Source organism: Poromitra crassiceps (genome assembly GCF_964638095.1).
Source record: "Poromitra crassiceps genome assembly, chromosome: 10".
Taxonomy (NCBI): Eukaryota; Metazoa; Chordata; class Actinopteri; order Beryciformes; family Melamphaidae; genus Poromitra; species Poromitra crassiceps.
In genome coordinates, this window is record NC_139631.1 from 11,239,564 (window position 1) to 11,265,473 (window position 25,910).

At 43.8% G+C, this 25,910-nt stretch overlaps 1 protein-coding gene across 6 annotated transcripts in view; it reads right to left on the reverse strand.

Moving 5' to 3' along the window:
* pdlim5a (PDZ and LIM domain 5a) overlaps positions 1-25,910 on the reverse strand; it is a 95,822-nt gene that overhangs the window by 65,549 nt on the left and 4,363 nt on the right. For all 6 annotated transcript variants that reach the window (XM_083644784.1, XM_083644783.1, XM_083644781.1 and 3 more), the window contains exon 3: positions 17,592-17,743. In XM_083644784.1, coding sequence (XP_083500910.1) covers positions 17,592-17,743 — 152 coding nt within the window. The remainder of the gene's footprint in view (positions 1-17,591; positions 17,744-25,910) is intronic.

The window sequence follows — 25,910 nt, forward strand, 5'->3', positions numbered from 1 at the left end:
CCTTGAATGGCCACTTGGGGCTGGCTCCAAAAGCGAGTAAATCCCCATTGACCCACAGTTTTGGTCTCTATAGATAATTTCACAACATGACAACCGTACAGGGGGGGGGGATTTTTTTTATTAAATTAGAGCAAAATAGATGATAAAGCAGATTATGTTTTGGGCATGATTGACAGATCGCCTGTCCAGTGATCACACAGCTCGCCGATCACGGACCAATAGCAGGCAGCGCTGCGGGTCCTGGTCGAGCTGCACGAGAAAACCAAGATAGCAGCAGCCGAGATGCCAAACTGGACGCTTCAAAAACAGCAGCAGCCATGGAATTAACAGAAAAAAGCAAAGCAATGCAATGTTGTAGCGTTTCCTATGGTTACGGAGCAACAGACTATAGTGCTCTTTCTCTTTGTAGTAGCCAACTTTCTAACCAAAACAGCGAGCAGCGGGCGGGCGGAGGCCCTAAGGAGCCTTAAAAGTCAACCGTGAGAAGAAACAGACACATTAATAAAATCCCACCAGGGCAGAAGAGAGGAGGCAAATGTCTCCGGCAGCATCAAAACCCCGACAGAGCAGAGGAGGACGTCTGCTCGTTATAATTAATGCTCTCATCCTACAGTGTGTGCAAGGGGCAGCTTTACTGTGGTGTACTTTGGCCTGGCTAAATAAAGTAGTAGTATAAAATATGGGCTTTAACTAAGTGGGCCTGAACCCGAGGATGAACGATGACATGAAGAATGGAAAGATCAGACGTTTAAAAACGAGGCATGGGAGATAGTGAAGGCTATATACATGTTTGGACAATTGAAGACATTACGTAGGAGTGGAGATTACATTGAGATAAAGATAATACTATTAAATAATAGTTGTTAATAAAAGTCTTATTATTTTTGTAACAGGCTATATATAAAATGATGATGATATCAAAGAAAAAGGGTTAATACTGTAGTCTCATGGCAAAGTTAATTTAAGTGCTGTAATAGATACATTCCATAGCCTACATCTCTTTCACGATGTAATTTTTCTTTAGGATCATAAAAGTCATTTTTATGTGATTTAAAACTTTTCAAAAGGCAAGATGTTTTCTTTACACTTGAAACGGGCTGCAACTGTCTGCTCTAAGAGTTGTGTGTCTATGGGAGCACGCCAGAGCTGGTTTGTCACATCAAGCAGTAAAATGGTCTTTTCCTGTGTTGTCTTTTGAAATCTAATTTAAACTTTTATAGCTCTGTTTCACAGCAGATTGACCCAAGACTGCACAGACAAGGAAACACACACAAATGAAATAACTACCATCAGATACAAATACGCATAGACAGGGTTGGGTGTCGACGTTTGGATTTTAACGATTGTGATTGTGATTCTGATTCTGCTTATCGATTCCGGTTCTTTGAGGCGCAGGGTCAAAAGGTCACAAGCTTATTTTGCAGAAAGAAAGAAAAAAATAGCCGTTACGCAAGTCATATTACACATTGCTTGTCATTTATTATGAACTTTGCTAAACATCAACAGCTTATAATTTTTTGTATAAAATTTTAAATGAACACTTAGCGGTCCATGTCCAGGTGGGAGGATGTTTTGCACGCAAAATTTGTTTAGGAATCAATAAGCAGGATCGAAATTAAAATCTGGATTCCTTTAGATTCCTTTGGAGTTTTGAGTCCTTTGGAATTAGAATTTTGAGAACCGGTTCCACCCATTAGAGGCCATTTACACCTGGCATTAACATGCGTTTTCTGTCATCAGTTTGCAATCAGATTGTTCTTGACCACATTAGCCTGATTTCATTTACACCTGGCGTTAACATACGTTTTGGGTGATCAGATTGCAATCTGATGGCAATTTGATCACCCAAAATGGGTGTCATCGTAATCCACATACAGTTGCTGTATCCAGATTGAGAGGACACATTGCATTTACACTTGTGTTCAATGTGTACACACACTGACCACCTCCGGAGGTGGTTTGGCCGATCAGATTGCAATCCGTCTTCAATGTGTCTTGGGGGTGTTTACACCTGTACTTTCAAGTGGTCAAGCACTATCTGATTGCAATCTGATGGCAGAAAACGCATGTTAATGCCAGGTGTAAATGGCCTCTCAGATATACAAACTACCGGTACTTTGCTTACAAGATGACTCAACATGCTGTGTTACAAGCATTTTATACTCACTGTTAATGACGCCTGATCAGATAATAACTAACCACTCACAGCTTTCTACCTCTACACTTCCCTAACAGCCACTCTCACACCCAGTCAAGAGACTTTAAGTGAGAGTGTATCAAGAAATGATCCCATGGACCATATTTGGGAGTGAAGTCAGTCCGTTTGAGAAAGACACACACAGACAAATGCAAACCTCCCATTACACACACACACACACACACACACACACACACACACACACACACACACACACACACACACACACACACACACACACACACACACACACACACACACACACACACACACACACACACACACACACACACACACTGTATAGAGACATGAGCACAAAAAACAAACTTTCCAGTCTCCCTGGCAGATGAATGACAGAGTAACCCACTATGACAATCTTGAGTAGAAGTACAGACGCTGAATGGCAGAGAAACACAGCTAACCTGCAGCTCTCTACAGGAGGCAGACCATCTGGGTCTGTCAAGGCCGAGTCAAGACGGGTTTATTTAAAGAACATTACAACATGTCTTTCTGAATACTGCTGGAAACGGGTTCAAATGAGAAGTGGCCCTTTTTCCTCTGAGAACTCACAACACGTTGCTGTGATTTCATGCAGACGCAGAGAGAGAGAGATTGCATTTGTTGAAGTGTGGATCCTGAGCTGAGAACGTTTCAGAATCCCTGCCTTAAAGGCAAACTCAGTGCAGGCGGGGGCCCCATAAGTGGTGGGTTGCAGTAATTCAGGGGGGCCCAGGCTGGATGAGGACATCCATATGATTGTAGGGGGCCCAAATGGGATGGATAAAGTCTGGATTAACACGTTTTTTCTAGAGTCTTATGGTCTTGTAGACTATCTATCCAGCGTTCTCTGCTCTCCAATTATGTAGGCTACTAACTGCATTAACATGACTGTATGTGGCAGGCACGGCTCCAGGATGAAGTGAGTGAGGGGGCAGTTAAAAATTGTGAGGGGGCAATTATTTGTATACAGTAAAACAGTAGGCTATCAGCACTGTGTGCCAAGTTTTTAATAATAACAACGATGATAATAATAATAGATAGGACTTATATAGCGCTTTTCTAAGTACTCAAAGATGCTTTACATGAAAACAAGTAAACATATAGCAAACGTACATACTGTACAGAACAAATACAAAATATAGATGTTGCAGAGTGAAAGTGGATGGTGGAGGTGGAAGTCAGATATTGTAGGCTTTCTTGAAAAGGTGGGATTTGAGTTGGTTTTTAAAAGAAGTGAGTGTGTCAGAGTTTCGGATGTTAGGGGGTAGGGAATTCTACTCATACATCTGTAATAAACATTGTGTTCTGGTTAGGTTTCTATTCAAAAGTTCAAAGTTAAGGCCTTAGAAGATTATGGAGCTTATATGATGGCCATCCCCATGCTCAATTACGTCTCATATGTCATTTCTGGGTTGATACCATTTGGGTTGGGGGGATACCTCACCAAAATATTGTCTACATTTGGAGCATTATTTCGCCCCCTTCCCGACAAGCTACCATGACATGGTTTGTACCGATGGATGCCTAAGGTCAGCTAGTTTCATATGATACCAGTATTTTCACGCTAGCTTTAAAAGCCCGCTACAGCCTCTGAAAGACGGTAATGTTGTGCCCACGAGTAAAAGAGGTGCTAAACTGGGGGGCAGAAAATACAACTGAGGGGGGTGAAGTCCTCGCTAGCCCGCCGGCATAAAAAAATGTGAGTAAGAGAGGGAGAAACAGAGAGAGAATGTTTTCATTTCTTAAACCTGTCCACCTGTCTAGTGCTGTGTAGTGCTGTGTAGTGTGTAGTGTGTTTACACTTTTTTCTCACTCTCTCTGCCAGTTCACACATATGTTTCTTAAAGGGGGCGAGAAGAGAAACAACAGAGTAGATCCAGCAGGAGAGAGACAGGCAGGCTAAAGAGACAGCTGTCCAGCTGCCTGCCCGTCAGCCTGAGCCACAGCTGGACCAGCAAGCCTTTTTCCTGGCCAACATCTGGCCTTAAGCTTGTGGAGTGGGTTATGATGTGCTTCAGCATCACTCACAGACATTCACTCACACACATGCAGGCTTATGCCTGCCCATTTTACTTCCATTTGTGGTTCTCGAAGGGGAGTCCAGGGACCCCCCCAGTGGTCCTTGAGGTGGTTCCAGGGGGTCCCCAGCAAAAGGGGGAATAATTTATTTTAACTAATCTAATTCCATCTATATAAGTAACACAATGACAGAATGTAGGACTCTTTTGGTCATGGGTTTCATATACTTTCTGTAATAAAACATCTAAAAGCAAAAATCTTATCAGATGGGGGACAACCACTGCTCTAGCACATGAACGCGCATGCACGCACAGTCGCACATGCGCACGCACGCACGCACGCACGCACGCGCGCGCGCGCACACACACACACACACACACACACACACACACACACACACACACACACACACACACACACACACACACACACACACACACACACACACACACACACACGTGTCTTCCAGTGACACCAATTATCTATTTGACAGAGATGTGACAGTGGCCATAAAAGTGATCCTGGCCATGACACTGAATAATGTGCAGTTATGGAATTCCACCAACTTCTTCTCCCCCCTACTATAAACTGAGAGCATTTTCAACAGATGAGCTTGAGGAAAGGATGGAAAGTTTGTGAAGTATGTGTTAAAAATGACACATCCTTTTTAAGAGTGAATGCAGTTTATATACTCCACCTGAGTGGAATATGATGTCATCCAATGAAATAATAAATAAGGTTACAAATAAATACATAGTTACCAGCTGAGTCATTTGGCTTTGTTTATATTCACCCGGTCCAATCAGACGTGATAAAGCTGGCTGTTTTGAATATCCAGCATGGCTTCCAGTATAATGGGAGATCTCGAGAAAATGATGCAAATACTGTATCATGTATCAAAGCATGTTGATTAAAATTTATTAGCGAGTCAGGTATCAGGTTAACGGTGATTAGACGTTTATTTTACTTGGAGTAAAGTTGCTGAGCGTACAGTTTATGTTCAGTCTGTACATTGCACTCTGACCCTCATCTATACACAGCACTTTAGAAAATGTAGTTTCTTGTTCTCTTGTAATCATTCTAGATGATTCCGCAGGGTTCCAGCTGTCGCACTTGGGGATCACTCAGCGAACTCAGTTGGCTGGCGTAACTATAGATGAGTTATCTTGGCTTTAAATAATATCTTTGGCAAATGCCCCTGAAAGAAAAGGGGAGAAAAACGAGACGGATTAGCTAAACTGAATATTCTTGGCCTCAGGATATCTTTGGCTACCACCGCAGACACCTAATGTTCCTGGATCTGAAGTATAGCAGAAGACAGGCAGAGACAGGTGCGTCTAGCCGTAGCTGCATTCTCTTGGCATTAGAATATCACTGGCGGATACGACAAGCCTCGCCAAAGATGACTGCTGTCGGTTTTAGATGATCTTTGGCAAATACTACAGCCTAGTGAAAGACAGAGACAGGTGAGCCCAGTTTAGCACTCTTGGCTTTAGAACATCTTTGGCAAATATCGGAGCAGAGTAAGTGGCACTGGCAGGTGGACAGCGACTGGTCTGTGTGTGTGTGTGTGTGTGTGTGTGTGAGTGTGTGTGTGTGCACGCTCGCGTGTGTATTAGTACAGGGGATTTGCACAGGGCTGAGAATTTTCCGCAGATCAAGTCTCACATGTTCCTCTGATTCAGTGGTTCTCAAACTGTGGTACGGGTACCATCGGTGGTATGTGGAATGTGCCAGTCATATGACTGGTGGAAAAACCTTCTGAAATCATTACAGTGTTCATCACAGTGATTTGTGATTAACCAGCAGCAATCCAATATTTTTTATCAAACTTAAAATGTGCATATTTTCAATTTTACTGTCTCGGTCTGCACACACCATCACATATTTAGGTTGGCACTGCCTACGCGATTGGCACATTTTATGTAGGCTCATCTCTTTTGCATAGATGCGCTCATATACCGCTCATGGTGATTTGCTTTGAGGTGGTACTTTGTTCCGAAAGTTGGAGAACCACCAACCGCTCTAACTGATGAAGACAAAGCAAAAATAGGCAAACGGGAGAATCGCCAGCGGTTTATAATGACTAGGAAGAAGTTTGTATACTCTAAGTGCCACATTTTGACAAATGATCTTTACTTGTAGCAGATGAAGAAAAGTCCCCTATGTTTAATGAACTGTTTCTCCCTGGGACCCAGGCTCATCATAACATCCTGTTCTTGTCACATGGGGGCCAATCACAAGTGAGCACACGGCCCATTTTGGGTTCCAGTCCAAAGTGTAAGAAACCGGCAGATACATCATTTGATTAAAGTTTGAGTCTTGACTATAAATAGGTAACTAGCGTCCTCTCAGATATCAGATGAGCAAATACGTAACTAATACCTTCTTGTATTTGTGATATCATGCAGGCCATTAAGTCAGGTATGCACTCACTGACAATTTCATATTTCATTGCGGGGGGGGGGGGGGGGGGGGGGAGGCGTTTGCACAATCATTTGTGAGTTTCATGCTTATGTGCAGTCATAGAAAGCCTAAGTCCTGTCATCACAAGACTGCCCATGGGCCCTGAGGAAGTGAATTCCCCATTCATTTCTCCATAGACATTTCTTAAAATATGTACTGTATATTAAAGAGTTGACAAGCCGATTTTCCGGCGATACAAATCGCGAGTGACCATTACATTTGACTCAAAACAACAACAACAACAACAAAACGTGATAGAAGAAAAAAATCTGCTTTTCTTTTTTGTGATTTGGTCCGATGGCCAACCTGGAAGTTTGCACTCTATACTTGTGAATTCACATGACTATTCATTTTGAGCATTGAAAATATGACATGGAACACAGGCAGCAGTACCCAGGTATACTGTATGATAATACAATGTAATTCTAGTCTAAGGTGGTCTGGCATCTCCACTGCTGTGGATCAGTAGCATAAGCACGCACATCCTAGGAATCATCTCTTCTCTATTTGGGGAACACAACGTAAACAAAATGGAAATATATACTGCAACGCTGTGTAAACGTTCCTCCGCCGTCCGCCTGGCCTGACAGCACCCACACTCCTAGACTCAAAATAACTCAAGTGTGTGTGTGTGTGTGTGTGTGTGTGTGTGTGTGTGTGTGTGTGTGTGTGTGTGCGTGCGTGCGTGCTATCATTCTAGACTAAGGGTGGGCAATTATTTTTCCTGGGGGGCCGCGTGAGAAACCCCAGATTGTTGCTGGGGGGGGGGGGGGGGGGGGGGGGAGAGAGAGAGAGAGAGAGAGAGAGACAAGATAGAGGACACCGTAGACCAATGCTTCTATAGTAAACACCAAAAACGACCATTTCCTTATAATCCAGTGTTGAAGCAAAGCCATCTAAAAGCCATCTAAAAACCTGATGGTGTTTACTCATCCCTATGAAGGATTATGGCCTGCCCTTGTGGCTTTCTACATGAATGCAGGAGACCGTACTATTATGTATGACTGCTCCACCATCCAGACTCTTAGTCACAAAGAACAGGCTTTTCAAAAAGTCTAATTATCCTCTCGGGCTCCTTTTCAAACGGGGTGAGATCTCCACTCTGATCCCCCCCAAAAAAAGGACGGGAGAAGTGGAACCCATTAACTCAGCAGGACACAGGACGGCGCTTGTTCGTGCAGCTTGCTTGTTTGCTTGGATCACCCTTTCATTCTCTCGTTTTGTGCCTCTACTGCATGCATGCATTGTGCATTGGGATGTGAGTGAGGTCAGCCGAGTCTCAGCTTTCCTCAAAAGCTCAGTTTGTTACGTGCTTTTACCTCTTAGCGCCCTCATAACACTTCATCCTAGCAGGCTGTACCCTTACTATTCTTAAACACACACACGCACGCACGCACGTACGCACGCACGCACGCACACGCACACACACACACACACACACACACACACACACACACACACACACACACACACACACACACACACACATACACACACACACACACACACACACATTAAATAACACACACACATTAAATATTCCAATGGGTTTCTGAGAGACTTGACTGTAGGGAATAAAGCGATTAGCCAGACACTGGCAGTCTCGCAGCAGTGAAACACAAAGGTGGTTTTGTTGAGAGACGGCCTGATTGGTTGAAATGAACAGTTTAATACTTTGGTGTCCCTCTAAAGAGAATAATTGCATCGCTAACGAGCGCAATTAAAGTGTTGAAACGCTGTGATTGCACTGTGCTGGCTGGTGGGACCGCTCCAGCACAACGCCATCAGCGCCCAGGAATCATCCCTCTTCTTTTCTTTTTCGTCAGCGCCTCCCGATCGTTAATCCCCACTGTTTTCTCTGAGCATCTCATCTCATGTAGTTAATCCCCACTGTTTTCTCTGAGCATCTCATCTCATGTAGTTAATCCCCACTGTTTTCTCTGAGCATCTCATCTCATGTCGTTAATCCCCACTGTTTTCTGGACACACACATGACTTAAAACCTTGCCTGCATTTGTGTGTTGACAACAGATGTGCTCGTGTCTTGTCACCCTCATAGTAAAACAGGCTATCTAGATAACAAGATATTAGCTGTTTTCTTGGTCGTATCAAATGGAACGGAGTTGGACATTGAAGATCAGTGATTCATTGGGGGCGGGGGGGGGGGGGGGGGGGTGATTCCTCCCAGTATTTCAAAGATTTTTTCCGCACAGCTTTCTGTCAGCACGTACAGTAGATTTATGAATCTAAATGCAGGACACTGATCTTTTTTACAGTAACATTTTCACCAAACTGGGTGATCCAAAGTTTACAGAAACTGCTGAATCGTAAGACTAAGGAAGTTGATCAGAAACACAATGTGCCTTGGAACATCTAACCCTCTCAGATTTATCTCTCTCTCCCTCTCTCTTCCTTTCTGCACTCCCCTCTACCTCCCTCCAGCTCCCTTCTGTCTGTATCTTCCATCCATCATTTATCTTTCCTCTTGCTTCCTGCCCTGACTATTCCTTTTAACTTAACTTTGATCTCGTGTGTGTGTGTGTGTGTGTGTGTGTGTGTGTGTTTTTACTTAAGTGGAAATTGGGGACACACACCAGACTTAAGACCAGGCAATTGGGGACAAAATCCGTGTCTCCAGTTAGTAAAAAGCTGATTTTGGGGTCAGGTTACGGTAAGGGTTAGGTAGGTTTAGGTTAGAGTTATAGGTAGGTTAAGGTTAAGGTTAAGGTTAAGGTTAAGGTTAAGGTTAAGGTTAAGGTTAAGGTTAAGATTAAGATTAAGATTAGGGTTAAGGTTAAGGTTAAGGTTACGTTTAGGCAAGTAGTGGTCATGGTTATTGTTATGGTTAGGGTAAGTCTCCAGGGAATGCATGTGAGTCTATGTAAATAGAAAGTGACACATTACGCACCTAAGAAACAGCAATCTGAAGTTGTTTTGCATTGTTTGGTGAATATTTAAAGCCCCACTCCACACGTACAGTACATGTGCATGCGCTGTAACAACGCACGTCACCATTTGTGCCAAAGAGTTTAGATTGATAAGAACCGAAGCCTAGTTTGTTCCACTCATGTTCCATTGCAACATGACTGCAGGCGCTCTTGTAAAAGAAGCAGAAGAGCGTCTCCTCTTGTCTTCAGTATACTCTTTGTCTGTGATCAAACGGAAGTGGCGGCCATACTGTTTCCGGTCATATCTCAGTGAAAAACCTTATTTTAGAAGCCAAAATATCGCTTATTGTCAACAAACCGGACAACAGATATCAAAGCTGATGGGCTTTATGGAAAGAGCGTAAGTGGAACTGGTTAAAAGTGACTATCTCTGCGTTTTGAGCATGCACAAAATACTGGGGAACACTGTGGCTAATCAGCAGAGCAGGGAAAAATACAGCAAGACATGAAATATCTTAAAAATGACAAAATACACTGGAAGGGGGCTTTAACCTTGGGTATCCTTTCTGGCATTATGCACACAGACACAGAGGGATACACACACACAACACACACACACACACACAGACACACACACACACACACACACACACACACACACACACACACCTCGCAGGAGAGACACGAAGGCACCAAAGTTCATGACCCATACGTTAATGTTTAGCACTATTATTAAGCCAACAATACAGAGAGCATTCCTTATTATTAGGGCAACAGAGAGCATTACTGGACAAAGGAGAAAGCTCAGGCCAAGAGTGATGTGTCGAGTAAAACAACAAATACTACTGATGTGATGTCTACTGCAACCATTCATTCCCTTACTGGTATGCTGCTTCTGTGGGAAATGACTTTTCAATGATCAGACCGGCGTAAATGTCTCACATGAACTAAAAAGAAGCGTATGGTGGGAAATATTAGAGAACTAACTGGATCATTGTATTTGTGTGTATGTTGCATAACCCCTGTAGGTCACAGAAAGGTACTGCACCGGCTCTCTCAAGACTCACACCCATGTCATTTAATTTACACACTGCATTGCCAGACACCGTGCTGTAGCTGTAGCCAACTATAGTTCATCCAAACACGCTATGATCCAGGACTTCAGTCTATATAGATCATAAATAATATGTGCGTGCAGTCTGCATGTGCAACACCTTCAAAATGAGTAAGTGTATGTCGAGAGTATAAATTATATTCTCAATAACTGAGTTAGTTTAAAGGTGTTGTAAGTGGTATAAAACAAATAAAAATAAAAATAAAGTGTTAAATAGCTCTACTTTATGACAGCCATCACTGATATAGAGTGTTTGCTCAGTAACATGGGTCCTCCTCTCTGCAGTGCAGAAAATACATTTTCTGGGATCCCATCCCACTTTTATCCAATCAGGAGGAGCTATTTAACACTTATTTTAACAAAAGAAATATATCAGTAACCCTTGGTTCACACCACAAGCATCTCAGAAGCAGCGCTTCATGGAAGCTTTGAGCAGGAGCCTTGCCATTCACACCAGAAGCACTCTGTGGCTGCTCGCGTGCAGCGCACTGCACCCTTGCAAAATAGACCAGACGCTGCAGCACGCGTGCAGCATTGCTTCAGCGTGGCATGGCGAGGCAAAGCACTGCGGCTGGTGTGATCGGTCTCCCCTGTTAACAAGGACGCTGAAATGAAACTGCCTCCGCGCTGCGTTGCTTCAGCGTTGCTTCAGCGTTGCTTCAGCGTTGCTTCAGCGTCGGATTGGCGTATGGTGTGTTCCGGCTGTTACACCACCTTTAACTTATGCAAGTGAAGCATTTACAGCTGTAATCTTTGCTATGTAAAGTTGGAACAATCTTGCTAGATAGAAGATAAAAGACGTCAACCAAAACCAAATGTAAAGGAGAAATAAACTGTTGAAGGGTGAAATATGTTTGTAATCTTGACAAGTCAAAGGACTATTGGAACATTCTTACTTTAGAGAACATTCTTTACTTTAAAGAATAAAGGAATAAAAGAGGGATCATTCATGGGTGAAATAAACTGAAAAAGAGACACTGATAGAAACAGTGTGTTTGATTTATTTGAGATGGGTATCGAAAGTAAAAAACCTGTGTGATGTGAAAAATGTTGCAAATAAAAACTGGAACTCTGCTAATTTGACCGCACCACAAATCTGGAGTAAGAGTTAAATGAATAGGGGAATATATCAAAGTGTGTCTTTAAAAGACGCTGCTCACAAAAGAGAAATCGAACATGACACATAGTGTCTTGGTGCTCATTTTAACCTTTTATTATTTCTCTCTCGCCTCTCACATCTGCTGCCCATCTCCTCTCCCTGTCCCTCCTCCTAAATCATCCCTGTATTTGGAAAAGGAATAACAACCTGTCTCCTTTTCACACACACACACACACGCACGCACGCACGCACGCACACACACACACACACACACACACACACACACGCACGCACACATATATACATACACCACATGCATTGTTACCATTTCTCCATCTTCTTTCCACTGCTGTCATTCCATTCGCTATCTGACCCAGTGACAAAGCCAATCAAAAGAGGCACATGGGACGGGGAACAAACGAAAAGAGAAGCAAGAGAGATGCCTATAAAAACAGAAACACAGTGGACCAGATTGTTTCTTTCCATTACGCATGTACACCCATTAAAGTCCAGATGTCGACCTAGGCATAACACTCTCTCTCTATATATATGTCTAACTCTCTCTCTCTCTTCCTCACTCTCTATCTCTCTCTGTCTCGCTCTCTCTCCAGTGAATGCTGCCTCCAATGAAATACCAGGCAGCAAACAGAAACCGCCATATTAGTTCTTCTTGTAAATGGGATCTGAGAAAGGAGCGCAGTGATTACTTTCAATCTACTGTATCCCAAAGTGTCCCAGTGAATCAGAATGTGGAGGCAGCTGTCCCCTTGGTCAGAAAGGCCATAATAATAATGGCACTCAATGAAAAAAGAAAAAAAGGACGTTGCATGTGTTTCCAATAGGGGGAGTGAATCAACCCCTCAAGCCCTGATGTCTCCCACAAAGCACAGAGCGATGCGGAACAGATAATCCTATGGCGGGTCCAAAAACAAGCGCACCCTTAACACGAGAGTTATTCAATTACATTGGCATCGGGCGGCTCTTCTGGCACCTTAATGAAATAATTGAAAACAAACGTCCGCCATTTTAAGTTAATAGGCCCTTCTTTGATCTGGTCGACGGCGCTGCATTTGAAAAGCATGAGCGATGGAAAGATCCGTGAGTCATAACAGAAAGTATGTGACAGTTGAAGCGATCAAAAGTCACTTTCAGTTATGTGACGATTGTTGCAACGGAGCGTGTCAAATCAGCCTCCCTTGTCACTGTGCCAATCATGAGATAAAAGCACAGTAATGTTGAATCTGTTAGTCTTCTCTAGTATGTTTAGCCATATGTTTTCATGTAGCTTTGCACAGGCAAACTATACAGTATAAGCAGATGCAGGGTGTGGTAGTATCGTTCCACTGTATAAACCTTATGTAGAAGAGACTGTCTGCCTTGAGAGACTAACAGGAAGTGTAAATATCTAATCTAATATACAATCGGATCTTCCGATTGTATTCATACTTCTTGTGACTCATAAACCTAGTCTGACACATAATGTGAGATAATAATAAACCTTAGTCCAGGCCTTGCATGGCATCTCAGCACATACCATACCTGTTTCACATTCATGACGGACTAAGCAGTGAGAATGTCTTGGTGATGTTGTATCCATTAGGTTTCTTCAGACCAGCTGTCTAAGCGGTTTTCCTAGTCAGAAGCCATGCAGCTGTTCAGTCAGTGTGCTGGAGCAGACTGCTGGAGCAGACTGCTGGAGCAGACTGGCCACACTTGGCCGCCTCGACTGAACTGAGCTTTGCATGAGAAAACACCTCAGTGAGATGATACAGTAGGCTAGGTGATGTACAAAGCAAGATCAATTCAGATGTTTTTGTTACCAGCCGTGACAGTGTTAACTGGTATTGTTTTTCACCTGTGTGTGTGTGTGTGTGTGTGTGTGTGTGTGTGTGTGTGTGTGTGCGTGTGCGTGTGCGTGTGCGTGTGCGTGCGCGTGCGCGTGTGAGCGTGCGCGTGTGCGCGCGCGTGTGTGTAGCGTAAACTACAGTACCACAGAAGCGGTTTGGAGTAGCTTTGCCACGTGTTTACAGTGTGACCGGATGGTTTACCAGGCTACTAAGTTATGCTATGTTAAGTTAATATTAAGGTAAGTAATGATATCTATACTATTTATTTAGAGGTTGAATTGGTCTAAGGTATGTTATGTTAAGTTAATATTAAGGTAAGTAATGATATCTATACTGAAAATGGACGTGATCCGAGCAAGGCGGCTGGCCCCTCTACATTGCCCCGCCCACTTTACACCCCTGGCCCTCATTGGTTTGAAGTCAGAGGCATTGCAGCTGGTGTGTGATCCCATCGCAAGATGGCCTCTAGTTTTCCTTTGTGGTTGAAAAAACATGGCTGCTGCTCCGGGGCAACATGGATTGGGGCCTGAGGGCTGACTGACCACGGCTGTGAAACTTCCACATGGCTGTCGATGGAACGTGACCTGTTCTGTTGATTATTCAGTGTCAAAACCTCAGACATCCATCACAATATGGACTCTCATTCATGTCAGGTCAATCACCTTTAGCCCAGTGTTATTCTAAGACCTGCTTCCCTCATCATAAAGAGGCGTTTGATCATGGACCATCTCTTGCACACACACACACATGCGCACGCGTGCACACACACCCGCACGCGTGCACACACACACGCACACACACGCACGCACGCACACACACGCACACACACACACACACACACACACACACGCACACGCACACGCACACACACACACACACACACACACACACACACACACACACACACACAGGCCTTGACTTCCTGTAAGCCCTGTGGTAATACAGTAAGTACGTGTTGTTTTTTGCAATTAGACCAAAACCAAATATGTTGAGTCTGTCATCATTTGGACAGAAATGAGAGGACATGCTTAGTTAGACTCAGATGAGGGGAGGGGCTTAGTTAGACTCAGATGAGGGGAGGGGCTTAGTTAGCCTCAGATGAGGGGAGGGGCTTAGTTAGACTCAGATGAGGGGAGGGGCTTAGTTAGCCTCAGATGAGGGGAGGGTGAGAGAAAGATGAAAAGGCATCAAGGGAGGAGAGTGGAGCAGAAATGCAGACAGGGAGAGATGCAGAGACACACAGAAACAGAGCAGGATATACAGTACATATAGAGAGAGGCAGAAGGGTAGAGAGACAGAGAAATACAGCAACAGAGAGAGAGAAATTGAGCATCTTATTGCAATTCACTCTAATTTCATTTTCGTCCTTGATGATATAATCACAACCCGGAATATCTCACGTTGTTTTAATAAACACACACACACACACACACAGGCACGCACGCACGCACGCACACACACACACAAGCACCCGCACACACATCCATGTGTGCACAAATGCTGCCAAAACTAAATAAAAAGAAGAACCAGACAATTCAAAACATATGACAACCAACTTAGTGTAGTCAGACACACACACACACACACACACACACACACACACACACACACACACACACACACACACACACACACACACACACACACACACACACACACACACACACACAGGTCTTGATAAATCAGCTCTGTTGTACAGGATTCCTCTGTAGGCCTTGGGGAACTGGGGTGGTCCACATGTGTGATGCTCTCTCTGTGATTTCTCTCTCCTGGCAGAACAGGCAGAACTAATGGTGTCGTAGCGTGTTGCCGCTAAGATTAACTCCTACAACAACAGTGAACATCTGCCTGTGTGCGCGACGTCTGGGGTTGAAAGCGGAAGCCTGGACTCTTAATTTGATGCAGAGAGGGGCTCGGTGGGAGGAGGCCAGGAAGGGAATGTACCCTTCCTGTGTTGTCATGGAGATAAACGGCTTCCCACTCCGCTGCACAACCTGTCGATGCAGTTCACATGTTAAATCATTGTGTGTAGTTGCTTAGTTGTGGACTAAGAATTGGCCCCCAGTCTGTCAGTCCGTCAGTCTGTCAGTCCGTTCATCACGTTTGACTTTATATTTATTCTTTATTTGATTTTACTTACAGACAGCTTCAACCTCTCGCTATCCTTATGCACAGTCCCCGCATGCCTCAAATACACCACCATCGTGCCTGTTCCCCAAAAAACGATGGTAACCTGTCCCAGTGACCAGCAGCCAGCCACTCTCACCCCTGTCACCCCAGTGACCAGCAGCCAGTCACTCTCACCCCTGTCACCCCAGTGACCAGCAGCCAGTCACTCTCACCCCTGTCACTAACTCCGCCAACAAAGGTGGGCCAGTGAGTTGGCCGGGTGCTGATGTTTTCACCCCCGTTTGTCTGCTCGTTTGTTTGTTTGTCGGCAGGATATCTCAAACAGTCCACGTCCACTAGCCAAAAGGGGGCGTGGCAATGGCTGTGGCCAATCACAAAAAGGCACTTAAATACCACACATTCGCGTAACACCATGAAACCGTGTAGAAAGGTTGGTCATGGGCCAACTTAGAAGTGATCAACTTTCCATGCCCACTGGCTAAAAGGGGGCGTGACAATGGGCGTGGTCAATCAAAAAAGGCACCTAACGTACCCAACGGATTCACATAACACCACAAAACGTTGTCGAAAGTTTGGCGGAGGTATGCACTCTACTGAGTGCCATCTAGTTTTTAAAATGCTTTGAACGACTGGTACTCACCCACATCAAAGACACCCCAGCTGACCTAGATCAACAGCTGACCTAGATCAACAGCTGACCAAGCTCAACAGCTGACCTAGATCAACAGCAGTTTGCCTACGGGGCAAACAGATCAACTGAGGATGCCATCTGTGCATCTCTTAATACAGCCCTCTCTCACCTGCAAAGACCCAACACCTACGTCAGGATGCTCTTTGTTGACTACAGCTCAGCATTTAGTACCATCATACTGAACAAGGTGGTCCACAAACTCCACGCACTAGGACTAACTCCATCCATATGCAACAGGATACTGGATTTCCTCATCAACCACCCCCAGACTGGGCAAGCACACCTCACCCTGAGCACCGGCGTCCCCCAGGGCTGTGTGCTGAGCCCCTTCCTTTATGCACTCTTCACGCTGGGGTTAGGCCGATGCATCGCCGATGGCCGGCAGGCCTCGACCACTACATCGTAACATGGTGGTGGCACTTCAACGGGCAAATCAGTATTCGAATACTTTGTCTCTCTCTCTCTCTCTCTCTCTCTCTCTCTCTCTCTACGTCACAGCCGAGGGCAGGTCATGTATGGGTCATGCACAGTCAAGTAACATGAGTATCGCTTCATGAGATAGCCTCTAGTGTCAGGGCTGGGCGGTGCTTGGACCTTCGGACCAATCACAGTGCTTCAAAACGGCAAACTAACTTACTCTGCACAACCGGGCGACACAGCAGGCGACAAACAAGCGCACATTCAAACGAGAAGCAAACAGTTTACTCTGAGTCTCACGAGCCGCGGTGCTGACAGGTTGTGTGTGAAAATGTTGATAAAGAAGAAACTACACATTCTTTCCTATTTTCAGTATGAGTACATGTTTGTTTCCACTGTATGAAGTGGCTCCATTATGAGCGAAGCTGCTGCCATGTTGCTGCCAGTGTGTCACCTGCTGTCACCTGCTGTCACCTGCTGTCACCTGCTGTCACCTGCTGTCACCTGCTGTCACCTGCCGTCACTGACACAGCCATCACAGTAATTCCCCGAGAAGGCACAACTTTTGTTTTGGAGATGTGCGCGCGCGCGTGTGTGTGTGTGTGTGTGTGTGTGTGAGCCTGTGTGTGTGTGTGTGTGTGTGTGTGTGTGTGTGTGCGTGTGTGTGTGTGTGTGTGAGTGTGTGTGTGTGTGTGTGAGCCTGTGTGTGGGCTCATCTCTTACTTCTGCAGGGTGAGGTTGAGGTTGCCGGTGCAGTTCTTGATCTTGTTCTGGGCCTCCAGGTGGTTCATGCCCTCTGTGGCGATGCCGTCAATAGACAGAACCAAGTCTCCAACAGCAATGCCACCTTTGGACGCCTTCCCACCGTCTGTCAGCTGCAAAAAAACACAACAACCACAGACATCTTCATCTTCTAAGTCAGCATCCTCAGCATCAGCCTCAATAGCTGTGTTTACATGGAGCCTTTTATTCCACTTGTAAGCAGAATAGAAGACTAATCAAAATAAAAAATGCCTCATATAACCACCTTGATCAGAATAAACTGGCTGATCTGAATTATATTTAATTCATATTTATTAATATGAATTACATATTTTATTAATATAATTATATTTAATTAGTTTAGAGGGGTGGTTTAACCCTTTCATAATCCAGTCATCACTCAGTCAGTGATCACTTTCTTTATCTCACCTCTTTCTGCACATGCTCGTGCAGTTAACATAGGCTAACGCCAATAACGTTACCATGGTCCTCTTGGGAGGATTCATATGAATGTGCTATTAACCCCGACTCAAGACACTTGATGGAGCACATTTTTATATTAAGTGCTGACTCCACCCTCTCCGGGCCAGTTTTGCTTTCACTTTACAGCGGTGAAAATTACAAATGAACCCAATCAGTGCAGGGGGCAAAATATATGTATTTTTCGGACACTTACACGTATGTTTTAATCAAACTGTTGCTTCAGCAGTAAAGAAATAACCGACACAGCAGCTTCATCTTTTAAAAACGTACGCCCATGTTAGAGGGCTGGCTTCATGTCAGGATCTTTTCTTCTGAGTACATACTGCAGAGCATGTAAAAGCACATCTCAATGCAATCGTTATAGCGTTCCTGTAAACACTTGCGTGACAATCTTCCTTCGGAATGATTTAATTCAAAATGGTAAAAAAAAAAAAATCTTGTGTAACCGCAGCTTCTGGGTGGGGCAAGGTATAGTAGTAATTAGGGAGACATTCACTCTGTGTTTATCACGGGATTTATAGATCTATTATTCCATAGGATAAGTATTTGGCTCAGCCTAATGACAGACCTAATTCTCTACCTCATGGTGTGGTGGCTGTACCGTACTTTCACTGATGCGTTTCTAATAGCAGGGGATGTTCTTCATTGAATCACCTTCTTTTCTTCTTTACGACCTGCTTTATGACAGCTTGTTAGTCAGATCAGAGAGGAAGTTCAGAAGGTCTCCTGACCACAGCACACATGAAAGAACAGATCAGGGCCATTACTGGAACACGATCCCTGTGTCCAAATTCTCCATTACATCATGTGACACTTGCCTGATCACTGGCCTGTTTTATTAAAATGGTGGCATGGTTCCAGCATCAGTACTGAAAATGCAATAGCAGTTAGCGGAAAATGCCACACTAACGAGCAGGTTTGGTTGAGTAAAGAAAAAAAAATCTACACACACAAAGGGTGACTATGAAAAAGTAAAGAAGTAGCTGTAAAAGAAATGATTGTAAAGCAATTGCTTTAATTGGTTAGGGTAACCCTTTATAATAACGTTCAGTAGTAAGTCATTTATAAGCTATTCGTTTATTATTTTCCATTTACTAATGATTTGCTCATCATTTGTTCATGATTATCAAATGTGTAGAGACAGGTTGGAATATAAAAACTTTGAATGACTTACAACTTAATCACAAATGTATATTAATGTTTTGTAAATGATTAGTTCATCATTAAATAATAGTTTGTAAATGACTTAGTGCTGAACGTTATTATAAAGTGTTACCGATTTTTTTTAACCACCTATGGAGAAACTGCATAGGGAATTTTCTTCCAGAACCGAAGCCGCGGAAAAGTGGGTGGTCACTGTTGAGCTCTAATAGGTATAACAGTAAAGCAATGAAAATGAAGCTTTTCTCAATGCACACTTGCCTGTTACAAAAGAGATCAAGTAAAAATGAATGTAGTCCCAGTAAAAGTAAAAAAAAAAAAGACAGTTAAACCTCCACACTCCACAGAAAAATGCTGTTTAAAAAGGTGACAAATACCTAATGGGACTGTAGACACATACCGCTTTTATGGGCTTTGAGGAAATGGCAATTACAAGCCAGACAACTCCGTTTGCACGCATCATAAAACACACGTCTCTGCTCTCTGCCTTTCAATGCCTTGCATGATTTTTGTGGTATGCTTTAAAATGTCAGCATCTAAACAAACTTTAATTGCTGCACTTCCACTCTGGGAGGAAGCTGGCTAATTTGAAACAGCCTCGAGTTACACAAAGCCCTGCACAACACGCTGTATTACATAAATTCCCAGATCTTAAATATATAATTGAAGCACGTTATAAGTAGTACAGTATGTGTCTCTACCATTTGAAGAATGAGCACAGCCTCCCCTATGTGGCAAAAGTGACTGATGAGAGCCAATTAAGCCTTAACAACTTTTTCCCCCCCACACACACACACACACACCCATCGCTAATGGTGTTGTCCATCTCTTTGTGAACAATGGTGAAGTGATTTTGTGAACATGTGTTAGAAGAACAGTTATGAGGCAACTGAGCATTTAACAAGCCTGCGAGTGGGGCTGGAGTCCACAGCAAGATGAATTAAAGGTGTAATTATGTCATCTCGTGTGTGGACTCGACACCATCCGGAAACCTCCCCGTTTCCTTTAAATGTCAAAAGTGAGAGGCAACCTGCTGTAAAGTACATGTCTTCTCTTCTACTTCAATTACTACTGTATCTTAGATTGGATTTATAGGTGTGAAATATGGTGACACAACTGTAATATTCTCATGGTTGTCTGAACACACAGGAATCATTTTAAAGTTGATTTTAACTGCTTCAACAATTATGTAAAAGAAAAAAATAGGTCCAATCTGTCTCAATCATTTCGTGTTTTTTTAATACTGTAAATCCAGCTCCAAGATATTGATAATGGGCCATGGGGTTTCTAGCACTTCTCTTGCACTCACAGTCACCTCCCAAAAAGGCCTTTATATTGAGTCAGCATCTGTCATATAAACCAGAAGCATCCTTATCAGTAGGCTGGGGGAGGACAGTGACAAATTTGGACATGCGTGTAGGATGTTACGCATATAGCACCTCTTGTCTTTTTCCCATGACGCCGAGGCATCGTATCTAAGACCACGCTGAAGCAATCATTAGAGCAATTTGCTCTCATAAAAAATTTGATTTGTTTCAATTGACATCTGACGTCTAAGAAATTTGACAGTGTTCCTCGCCCCCTCCCCCGTAGACTCTGATCTACTGTGCAATATGGACTTCACTTCAAAAGATGAATGTCCGGTAAGATGAATAGCAACATTGAGCCATATTACTGCAATGAGACACCAGGAAAAATGAGCAACTGTCCCTCTACCAAACAATTGTCCAAATTGACTGTTACAATGAATGAAATGGTGCTTAGATATGACTAATGACTAAAGCAGGAATCCTGAAGCTCAGTTCTGACTATTCTTGGTCACAGAAGGTCTAAGTGTGTCCAAAGGAGAGTGAGGTAATTTGTGTCTTTAGACACCATAAAACAGGACCACAGAGACCACTTCACTGAACACACACACACACACACACACACACACACACACACCCGCACACACACACGTCACACGCACACACACACACACACGTACACACACACACGCACACACACCCGCACCCGCACGTCACACGCACACGCACACGCACACACACACACACACACACACACACACACACACACACACACACACACACACACACACACACACACACACACACACACACACACACACACACACACACACACACACACACACACACACGGCTAATAAAAGAACCTCTGCACCCGGATTAGCGTTAAGGCTCTGTGGCCCCAACCTTGTATAGTCATTTTAGCCCAACACACGCAACATCACTCAGCACCGCTCACAACCACACAGGGAAGGAGGGAGAGGAGGATGAAGGGTGACATTGATTGAAGATGGGTGGAAACAGGGAGAGAGAGAGAGAGAGAGAGGGAGAGAGAGAGGGAGAGAGAGAGAGAGAGAGGGAGAGAGAGAGAGAGAGAGAGAGAGAGAGAGAGAGGGTGAGAGCAGTGAGAGAAAGAGAACGAGAAAAAAATTGCACACTGGGCCCTTTGAATCTGTGGGCTCTTTATTCTGTACAGTTGGACTCCTTTGGAGGGGTGTGTTCACACACTAACTACTCTGGAGCTGTTACGGACCAAATGCTTACCGCAAAATATCCAATCCTGTGTTTTCCCTCAATTAGTAGCTCGCCCCCTCAGACACACACACACACACACACACACACACACACACACACACACACACACACACACACACACACACACACACACACACGATCTCCTTCACCCTCTCTCTCTCTCTCTCTCTCTTTCACAAACACATACACAGCGCAACACAAGAAACACACTGCTGCTGTCTTTCCTCCAAATCAACTTTTAAAGCTCGTTAAGCTGAAATATAAACATCATGGCTGCTGCCTAACACTTCATTAATGACGTCGGTCAAATTTGGTATTGTTTACTCAGCAGCTCAGAGTGAGTGCAACAGGTAAGCCGCATACAAAGAGAACCCTATATTATTTACAGTCTGTGGTCGGAGGAGAATAGAGTACAGTGTTTCCCCTAGGATGGATTTGTAGCAGCGGAGGGGGGAAACAGTTTTGTTTTGCACGAAAAAATTATTTTGCGTGCAAAGCGTCGTGTCCTGTCTCGTAGTAGATACAGTCAATAAAATTGTATTTGGCACTAGGGATCTAGTATTACTATAATATTCCTATAGTAATCCTATCATATATTATTCCTATAAGATTTATATAGTAATTCTTTAATATTCATATAGTATTCCTATAATATTCATATAGTAGTCCTACAAGCATCCATAGTGCCAAATAATATAACTTTAGTTTCTAAAAAATAAAAAATAAATTACAGTGTAATTCAGCAGCGGCAACCATATTTCAGCAGCGGGGGTGTGTATTTTCTTGGGAAGTGCAAGTGGAGGCCTTACAATAGATCAAGAACAAAATAGAGCATATTTTTCTCTCTCTTTTGAATGTTCTTTATGTGTTCATTTACAAAAGAGTGAGAGATAGACAGAAAGACACAGAGTGTGAGAGAGAGAGAGAGAGAGAGAGAGAGAGAGAGAGAGAGAGAGAGAGAGAGAAATCAATGCATCAAGAGGATCATTTGTGCTGGAAGAGAATCCAAACATTCGGGTTCCAGATGCAAACAGTTGTCTTCAATGATTATGATTTCATAGCTCAAGCTGTTTTTCAACCGCTCAGAGTGCCTTGCAGAGTGCAACAAATAATAATAAAAACCAAAAAGAGAAGGCAAAAAAATCTGCCTGTGCAACAAGCAAGAATCACCTCAAGATATTATGACTCTAGATAATCCACAAGCCCCCGACTTTAACACTACCCAGAAATCCATTTGAGATAGTAATACACAGAAGGCACACTGACACACACAAACACGCACACACACACACACACACACACACACACACACACACACACACATGCACGCACGCACGCACGCACGCACGCACACACACACACACACACACACACACACACACACACACACCCACACACACAACCTATTTGATCCCACACACTTCCAGTCGGCAGCTGTGCTCCGCTCCAAATGTGCAGGGACATCCGTTAACACTTGAGCCCTGTTTGTCTTCACTGTTACATAAGTGATATATGAATAAACCTGCAGGAATCTGCTCTTTGATGAACCGGCGAGATAAACATGTCAGAGGTGTTCCAGTTACACGAGATAAAGAATGCATGAGTGATTAGGAATATGAATAGAAACTTCCCTTCACTGCAATAATCAGGTAACTGGCAATAATCTGATTTCTGTGTTTACATGCACTTTAGTAAATAGTGGGAATCCACCTCAAAGTGTGTGAGTGGACATTGAGATTGGGCCATGCACTGAATAAAACTGATAATTCAGAAGAAAGCTAGATGTGTTTATCGGATCTCTCCTAATCCGATAACGGCCTTCATCTGATAAAGGATATGGGTTTAGGCTGTTTACATGACTACTAACCAGGTAACTTTAGAAATCTGATAATGATCGCTTTATTAGTGTGCATGTAAACACACTCATTGTCCTCAGCAAGGGGCTCCGTTTGTGAAGGCAATGCAAACTTAAACCTGCATTCTTTCGAATGGCCTGCAGGGGGCTACTGCACTGGCCGCAAGTCCAGTTACATGGAAGTGAATGGGAAAGTGACCGTACTTCTCACTTGATTTATGGCCCCAGTAAACACTTTCCTAATGAGTTTATGTCTCAATCCCTAGTTTCAAGTCTTCTTCAATACAGCACGATGTGCATTTTGTGAATTATGGTCCCATTTCGAGTAAAATAGACGATTAAAAAAATGTTTTGAGGTGTGATTGACGGATCGCCTGTCCAATGATCGTGCAGCTCACCGATCAAGGACCAATTGCAGGCCGTGCTGCGGCTTGTCTCGTCCAAATTCATGTTACTTCTGGCTCCAAATGACCAAGAAGATGGCGACAGTAAATATGCCAACCTTGAGGGTGACATCAAGGTGGCTACGTCCATATATTTTGATGGTCTATGGCCCTCACTGGCCATAGTTAGAATTTGTACCAGACAGTGGCTGGCTACAGTGGCCAGAGGTGCCTGGTTCGTGATCCTCTGCAGAAAATGAATTTGCTTTATTGGAAAGGCACAATTCACAAAAGTTTACAATTTTGAAGAATGTTGACCAATATATACATTCCCTTTACATACCATTCTGCTCCCAGATTATATGTAAATGAACAATTGAGAAGAGGGTAACTTGGGTCAACATCTATTCAAAAGAATGAGAAACATACATGCAGTGTGTTAAAAACCTTCACAAACTTGCCACGGTGCTTCCAGCAATGTTGGTTTTGAACACATAAACCGTCTGATTTGAGCTCTTTGAACCAAATTTGGTTTCAACACACAGCTATAGAGACTCGCCGGAGAGCTTCAAACATTGTCTGGTTTGGACATACACTAAGCAGCTTGAGTGCTCTGAACAATGCCTGCTTTCAACACGAGGAGTGACAGAGATGACGGGCAGATGGTTCGCATCACGCTACGATCGCAACGCTGAGAGCAGGAGAGACAAATACCAAGACTGTTTCCTTGTAACCGAAACATCCACAAGAGCCACTTCCATCTGCCGTCCATCAGAACTATTTATTTCACTTGGACCCTGTTGGGTCAGGACCAGAAAATGGGTCATGGATCTTCTTTTGCTGGGTTCCCCACTTGAGAGGAGATGTTCTGTGCTTTAATCCCAGGAGGAATACCCTTTGTACTTGAGTCCCAACTCCCAAGCTGAAAATGTTTAAGAAGCCATGGATGAAATCTTTCTCTTCATAACCTATCAAACACATTGTTATTGTTTATATGCCTGCTCCTTTATGGGAATAATAAAGTCAAAGCGGCAGAGCGTGAACAGCAAAGCCGCTAAAGTGCTCAGATCCCTTAGCAACTGAGAAAACAGCAAAATAACAACAAGCGGGTTATTAAGAGTTGAAGAAGGCCAGACGGAGAGATTGGGAGACAGAGAGACAGAGTGAAAGAAAGATATGGGTGAGTGGGGTTTAACAAGGAGGCCCAGAGAGAGAGAGAGAAGGAATAAGAAGCTACCAGAGAGGGTGCCAGAGACAGAGCGATGGAGAGATTAAAGGTACATTCAGCGATGTTTTTGTGTTAAAATAAGTGTTAAATGGCTCTATATTCTGACAGCAATCACTGAATAACCCCCCGCTGTCCTCTATCTCTCTCCTGTAGTACTGCATGCAGGGCGGACGTAACTCCACAACCGTAAAGACCATAACTGTAACGTCGTAGAGACTCACGGATGGCGGCAATGGATTCGGGGTGAAAAAATACATACAGTCTTTTATAGGCATCGCGATCTGACCTTGTTTCCCATAAAATGACAACTTTTCTCTGATTGGATAGTTTGAGGTCGGCGCCAATTTTTATCCATGAGTCTCTACGAGTTACGGTTGCAGAGATACGTCTGCCCTGCATGCAGGACTACAGGAGAGAGGACAGCAGGGGGTGGGGGGTTTCAAGTCACTGACTAAACACCCTATTTCAGTGATTGCTGTCAGAATATAGAGCCATTTAACACTTAATTGAACACAAAAACATAGCTGAATGTACCTTTAAGATAGCACAAGAGAGACATCACCTCCAACTCCCGACAGAAGTAAAGCACACATTCGCGCCATGAAGGGA